General features: G+C 34.0%; 1 protein-coding gene across 1 annotated transcript in view; it reads right to left on the bottom strand.

Moving 5' to 3' along the window:
• Positions 1-706: 706 nt before the first annotated feature.
• The window catches only part of IPMK (inositol polyphosphate multikinase), a 51,384-nt gene continuing 44,481 nt past the window's right edge, over positions 707-7,609 (bottom strand). Inside the window, exons 4-5 of the mRNA XM_012657387.1 lie at positions 3,046-3,127; positions 707-1,502 (exon numbers count right to left, since the gene is read on the bottom strand). Coding sequence (XP_012512841.1) covers positions 880-1,502; positions 3,046-3,127 — 705 coding nt within the window. The 3' untranslated portion in view covers positions 707-879. The remainder of the gene's footprint in view (positions 1,503-3,045; positions 3,128-7,609) is intronic.

Below are 7,609 nucleotides of genomic sequence, written 5' to 3'. Positions count from 1 at the left end.
AAATAAAGCTTCAATCATTCACCCTTTTGAAGATGCAGTTAGAGAAAAAGGTATTATACAGTTTATGCCACTTTTCACAATGTAGTAAATATATATTCCAATTTTCTCATAAATGAAAGATTTTAAAAGAAGAATATTTTGCTCCTTACAAATAACTTCTTTCTTCTCCTAACCCTGGGGAGAATAATCAGTGCCCTTAATTTTAAGATTTTTGCTATTATTATTTGTCCATGTCAATTATCTTTTTCATGAAGTATAATATTTTGAAATATATATAAAAATGAAAATTAAAGGGAAAATCTGCTTTTAGAATGCAACAATTTTAAATCAGTTCACTAAGAAGCACCTTTTGATATGCTGGTCTGAACCTTTAATGCAAAACCTAAACAGTACTTATTTCTGAAGTAGAATTTTCTCCAGTTTTAATAACTTCATACATAGCAATACAGACAACATCAACCTGTGCTTTCTAGATTTCTGTTGGTGTTCTAATAGTTTAGCAATAGTTTAGATATGGCTCATTCTCAAGGTTGGGTGGACAGAGATTTCATGATAAATTGGCTACAGAAAGCTAACTAAACTCTTAATGACTAAATAACGGTTTGCATTTTGTTGAGTCAAATTAGACATGTAAGCCGAGTACCACCACATCCCTGCTTAACATTCTTAAGTTTCTTTATTCTTCATAGTCTTCTACTGAACAAATAATTAGTTTTCCTGAGTAAGATTATAAAAAAGTTAACCTTTCTTCCAAAAGTATAAAGACAAATAAAATGTTGACTCACAATACAAATTTTGTACATAGCATTACAGGTACAGAGATACTGACTGCTGCTCTTCATTATGATTGGCCCACCCCTTTAAAAGACTGCAAAGGATTCAATTGTCTAAAATACTTTGAAGTACAGTAATTAAATGCTTTAGGCCATACACATATCCCTCGTCTATCGTGTTGCTAGGGAACACATGAGCAAAATCTATCATTCGCACTTCTACTTCTGCAATCTCTTGGCAATCAGTGGGAAGATGGTAGAAAACTTTTTCCAGTTGGGAAAGTACATTTCCATTTAAATGTTCCTGTGACATGCTTTTCCACCCATTGTCTTGCTCCATATTTTCAACTTTCAATGAAGTCTGACTGTGATGCTTTTTTGAATACATTTTTCTGTGACGAGCATACATCTTGGACAAGCTTTTGCCTACTGAAGCTTCTATTTTTCCATTTGCTGTGGAACTTAACACATGAAAGTTATTATTGTATTCCAGTACTTCTGTGTCTGACAGTTGTCCTTTGGACAAAAACTTTTCTGCCAGAGTTCTGTCATTCGATTTTGTAGTGGTTGGCTGAGATGAACCTTCATAAACAAACAGTAATGAACTTGCGTAGAAGTTAAGCTGCTCCTGGCTTTCAAACCACTGCAGAATTTTCTTAATTTTCTGAATACTGGCAGCAATAGCGTCTTTTCTTAGGGAGAACCCATTATGAAAAAACCTGGAGACCCCTACAAAAAGAATAATATTAGGATTATAATCAAATTATGAAACAGCTATCACCTTGGGAAATAGACTCGTTGTAGATCAAATTCTTGAATTTTTCCCCCATCATCCTTTAAAATTAAGTGAACAGTTAATTATAGAATTTTAAGAATTCTAGTCAGATTAGGAACTTAGACCACAATTTTTAGTGAAGATGCTCTTATTAGAAAGCATTTAAATGACACTAATGTAATGTGAAATATCCTATTTAGACGAAAAGGAAATTTATTACAGGTAGACTAGTAGTTTAGTTCTCTCTCTATATTCTCTTGAAAAATATGATTCCAACATTTCCTACATTTGCTATTGTGAGGAACTTCATAGTAAAGTTACTTGTTTGTTAGAATCACATTTAAGGGCAAATCTAAAATCTTGAGTTAAATTATAACCTTTTTTTTTTTTTTTTTGAGACAGGGTCTCACTCTGTCACCCGGACTAGAGTGCAGTGGTATCATTAGCTCACTGCAACAAACTTCTGGGGCTCAAGAGATCCTCCTCCCTCAGCCTCCCGAGTAGCTGGGACTACAGGCACATGCCCAGCTAATTTTTCTATTTTCTGTAGAGACAAGGTCATATCCTTGCTCAAGCTGATCTTGAAGTCTTGGCCTCAAGTAATCCTCCAGCCTTGGGCCTCCCAAAGTGCTAGGATTATAGGCATGAACCACTGCGCCAGGCCAACAACCATTTTTTTTTTTAAGTGAAGGAGTCTCACTCTTCTGCCCAGGCTGGAGTGCAGTGGTGCGATCATAGCTCACTACAGCCTTGAACTCCTGGACTCAAGCAATCCTCCTGCTTCAGCCTCCCCAATAGCTGGGATTATAGGCATGAGCCATCACACCCAGCTAAAATCATTTTTAATGGGATCAACAACCCATTACCAAATACCAAACCATAACTCTTCTAATTTTTATTTGTTCTCAATAATAAACTTCTAATATAATATTATTTCCAGGAATCGAGCATATTGTTGCTTTTATGATATCTTGGCCACAAATATTTTAGAAGCATGTATGTTAACAGACTTTATTTAAATCAGTGTAATGTCATTTGATTATTCGTTATGTATCTCTAGAAGCTTGTAATATATGGCACAACTATGCATGGGAAATTTCAATAAAAAATACATTATATTCTACAACACACATTTTTAAGTCTCTTATGTAGCAGGAAGTTTTAATGTACTATGATCTATAACATTTACTTTAAAAATGATTTAAAGACAACTCTAATTCTAGTATTGAGCTAGATGGTTGGTTCATGGATGCTCATTATTTTTTAAAAAGTATATTAATAAGTGAAAACACAAAAGAGGGCCACTCATGGTGCCATGGTTTTGGTGTATCATGAACCAGTGAATATAATTAATCCAATTCTGACAATCTAAGTTTCATTTTAAAAACAAGTTTATTATCAATTGACTCAGTATTCCAAAAGAGAATTAAAACTGAAATAACTTTAGAATTATTTTAACTGTTCAATAATTAAAAGCATTAGTTTTTTAATCCTTACCATCCTTTATAGTTTCTTTTGTTAAGCTTCTTCCATAGTGCTGGTTTTGTGTCTCATAGCTATCAGTATGAACATGATAAACCTGTCAAAAAAAAGCAGTGAATATTAAAATGCTAATACTCCTTGACCATGTGGGGTTTATCCTAGCAACTGAAGGGTAAAAGACGAGATCTACTCATACAGTTCATTCTAACAGATTTGAGAAGAAAATAATCATATAGTCATATCAATGGATGCTGAAAAGCCATTTAGCAAATCTGACACCCACTAATGATAAAACAAAAAATCTCTTTGTGATATAAGGATAGATGAGTATTTCCAATATGATAAAATTATCTATCTCAATCCACCAGAAGTTAGCCTCAAGTTTAACACATTGTCTGCCACACTAGAAAGAAATGTTTTTCCTTGGGGCCGCGGTGTTTCACTACGAAAATAGAATAAAAACTTCAAAAACAAAATGATCCTTTCTAATTTAATGAAAAATTTGTTAGTTTTTATTGTTTTCTGTGCGTGAGTAATAAACAACATGAAAATAGTTCTCACGGCTCCCAAGGTGAAGAGATGTGAGTTACATATGCTTCACCAGGCCCCGTGCTCAAAACTAGCATGAGTTAAATACAAGTCACATGGCAGTTAATGTGTTAAAGGGGAAATAAGGAAGCATTTCTTTTAAAATATAAGAAGCTTCTACAAAAAGTATTCTACCACAATGTCCTTTTATGAAATTATTATCTAATCCTGTTCCAGAATTACTAGCAAATGTAAAATAAATAAGAGAAAGGAGTATAATAATTTGGAAAGGTGGAAATAAAGCTATTGCTCTTTGTAGATAATTGTTGTACACTGGAAAATCAACTGAAAAATGAAAACAAACAATAAAAATTTGAAATGATAGTTGAGTACAAATTAGTAAATAGAAAATAAGCTTTCATATATAGAAATAACCAGTTAGAAAATGTACTGAAAGAAAAGACCCCATTTACAAAATACAACAAAAATAAAACCATAAAAATAAACCAAGTATAAGAGCTATAAAAAGACATCTTTTAAAACATTCCTAAGACACACACTCATGTTCTCAGAGAAGATTCAACATCATAAAAAATATCAACTCTGTGTAAATTAATCTACAACTAAAATGAGATTATAATAAAAACACCAACAACTTTTTAAACTATACAAACTAATCCTAAAGTTCACATACAAAAACAAGAGCCAGGAAAAACTGAAATAGGATTAATAAGGTGGGACTGATCTTATCAACCTCCCAGACAATTAAAACGTATTTTAGAATCAAATACATGTGAAAATTTAGTATGTGATAACGGGATTTTAACTCAGTGGGAAAAGATGCATTATTTATTAAATTGTGTTAGTCTGAGTAAGTAGCAATTTGGAAAAAAATAAGTTGTATTCGTACCTCATACACCTTATGCCATGATAAATTTCAAATGCATCAAAGATCAAAATGCATAAAATAAAAGGAACCTCCCAAACATGGAAGAATCCTTGAATAACTGATAGCCAAGGTAGGCATTTCCAACCAAAACTCAGAAATTTCCAACACATACATTTTTAAAATGTTCACAGTGGGTTTTTTTTATATGTAATATTCATACACATGTATGGGGTGCATGTGATATTTTCTTACATGAATAAAAAATATAATGATCAAGTCAGGGTATTTAGTATTTATCATTTCTATGTGTTTACAGGATTTTTGCTGCATGGAAAGCAAAGAGAGAGAACTATTTGAAATTTATATGATGAAGAAAAGGCATGTTTATACTTACACACAAATGAACAAAGGATCTCAAGAGTTCATAGAAACCAAACAGCTCTCAAACATACCAGGAGCATAGCCCTTCCTTCCTCATTGTGACAACCAAATAACATCTCTAGACAATGCCAAATGTTTCCCTGTGGGAAAAAAATTGCCTGTGGTTGAAAACCACTGCTCTATATCAGGCAAACTGCCAGTATCTCTCAAAATTATAAATGCACGTAAGCCCAGCAATTCCCCTTTAAAAACTCATCCCATAAATATGCTAGCACAATGATAGAATGAAGTAGGTCTATGGTTACTCCCTGTAACATTATTTGTAATTGCAAAAAGACCGCAAACAATCAAAGGATCCATCAAAGGGAACTAGCTAAATTACAGTATAATAATACTATGCCGCTATGAAGACATCTCCATGATAAAGGAGAATAAAGCAAGATACAGAACAGTGTTCAAGGTAGGTTTTGTAATAAAAGAACATGTATGTATAGTATTTGTGTGTTTAAAACATCTCTGGAAGGACATATTGGGGAAAAAAATAACTATAATATGGTATCCTGTGTAGAGGCAGACTATTCACTGTACAGGCATATCTTGTTTTATTGTGTTTTGCTTTATTGTGTTTTGCAGATATTACATTTTTTGCAAATTGAAGGTTTGTGGCAATCTGCGTCAACCAAGTCTATTGGCACCATTTTCCAACAGCATGTGCTTACTTTGTGTCTCTATGTCACATTTTGGTAGTTCTTGCAATATTTCAAACTTTTTCATTATTTTATCTGCTATGGTGATTTGTGATCAGTGATCTTTGTTGTTTCTATTATAACTTTTTTGGGGAACCACAAATCGCAACCATGTAAGATGAGAATTTAATTGATAAATGTGTGTGTTCTGACTGTTCTACTAACCAGCCGTTCCCCATCTTTCTCTCTCTGTCTCCCCCCAGCCCCATCCCTTTCCTTGGGCCTCCCTATTCCCTGAGACACAACATTATTAGGCCAATAAATAACCCTATAATGGTCTCTAAGCATTCCAGTGAAAAGAAGAGCTGCACAGTTCTCACTTTAAATCAAAAGTTAGAAATGATTAAGCTTAGTGAGGAAGGCACGTCAAAAGCCAAGACAGGCTGAAAGCTAGGCCTCTTGTGCCAAACAGCTAAGCTGTGAATGCAAAAGAAGAGTTCTTGGACGAAATTAAAAGTGCTACTTCAGTGAACACACAAATGATAAGAAAGCAAAACAGCCTTATTGCTGATATGGAGAAAGTTTTAGTGGTCAGGATAGAAGATCAAACCAGCCACAACATTCCCTTAAGCCAAAACCTAATTCACAGCAAGGCTCTAACTCTCTTCAATTCTATGTAGGCTAAAAGAGGCTCTAACTCTCTTCAATTCTATGTAGGCTAAAAGAGGTGAGGAAGCTGTAGAAGAGAAGTTAGAAGCTAGCAGAGGTTGGTTCATGAGGTTTAAGAAAAGAAGCCATCTCCATAACATAAACGTGCAAGGTGAAGCTGCAAGTGCTGATGTAGAAGCTGCAAATTATCCAGAAGATCTAGCTAAGATGACTGATGAAGGTACATCAAACAACAGATTTTCAATGTAGACGAAATAGCCCTCTACTAGAAGAAAATGCCATCTAAGAACCATTGCTAGAGAGTCAATGCCTAGCTTCAAAGGACAGGCTGATTCTCTTGTTAGGGGCAAATGCAGCTGGTGACTTTAAGTTGAAGCCAATGCTCATTTACCATTTCAAAAATCCTAAGGCTCTTAAGAATTATGCTGAATCTACTCTGACTGCGCTCTATAAATGAAACAACAAAGCCTGTTTACAACATGGTTTATTGAATATTGTAAGCCCACTGTTGAGACCTACTGCTTAGGAAAAAAAGATTCCTTCCAAAATATTACTGTTTATTGACAATGCACCTGGTCACCCAAAAGCTCTGATAGAGATGTATAAAAAGATCAATATTGTTTTCATGCCTGTTAACACAATATCCATTCTACAGTTCATGGATCAAGGAGTAATTTCAATTTTCAAGTCTTATTATTTAAGAAATACATTCTCTGAGGCTATAGCTGCCACAGACAGTAATTCCTCTGCTGGATCTGGACAACGTAAATTGAAAATCTTCTGGGAAGGATTTATCAATCTAGATACCATTAAAAACATTTGTGATTCACTGGAGGAGGTCAAAACATTAACATAATAGGAGCTTGGATATTCCCCCTTTACTAAAGCTGGAATGGAAAGAGATCTGAGAGTTTCTACAATCTCTACTCACTGTCCACTCTTGGCCAGCAGCAAAGATATTTATAAATCAAAACTTACACTCTCACCCTGAAAACATGTAAATATGTAGCAAAATGGTATCTAATTTTTTTTTAATGGAAAGAAAGCTGGGAGATGTGTGTGGGAGAACAGAATGACAAGCAAAAGCAAGCTCCAGCTCTTCCTGGACCCTATTTTACGATATGAGTTGCTCATTTTATATGAACTTAAAATGTCAGGAGCAAACGAATTCAAACATCTTTAACAAAACATATTTCACCTTAAATCAATTTATGGGACAGAGGAATCTGAAGTGTTACTATCCCGCACTATTATAAAGAGAAAAAGAAATACAAAGAATGAATCTGAGTTTGAGACAATGTGATCAATAAAGATCAAAACAGAAGTATTTTTTCTCAAATTAGGAAATGTTACTTCTCTTAAAAGAGTATTCCTTTGTCAAAAATTTTGTTGCCAAAAATATACTGAAACAGATAAAATTAAATAA

Source organism: Propithecus coquereli, unplaced genomic scaffold (assembly GCF_000956105.1).
Source record: "Propithecus coquereli isolate 6110/MARCELLA unplaced genomic scaffold, Pcoq_1.0 Scaffold115, whole genome shotgun sequence".
In the NCBI taxonomy this organism is placed as follows: domain Eukaryota; kingdom Metazoa; phylum Chordata; class Mammalia; order Primates; family Indriidae; genus Propithecus; species Propithecus coquereli.
This window is presented reverse-complemented; position numbering and strand designations above follow the sequence as displayed.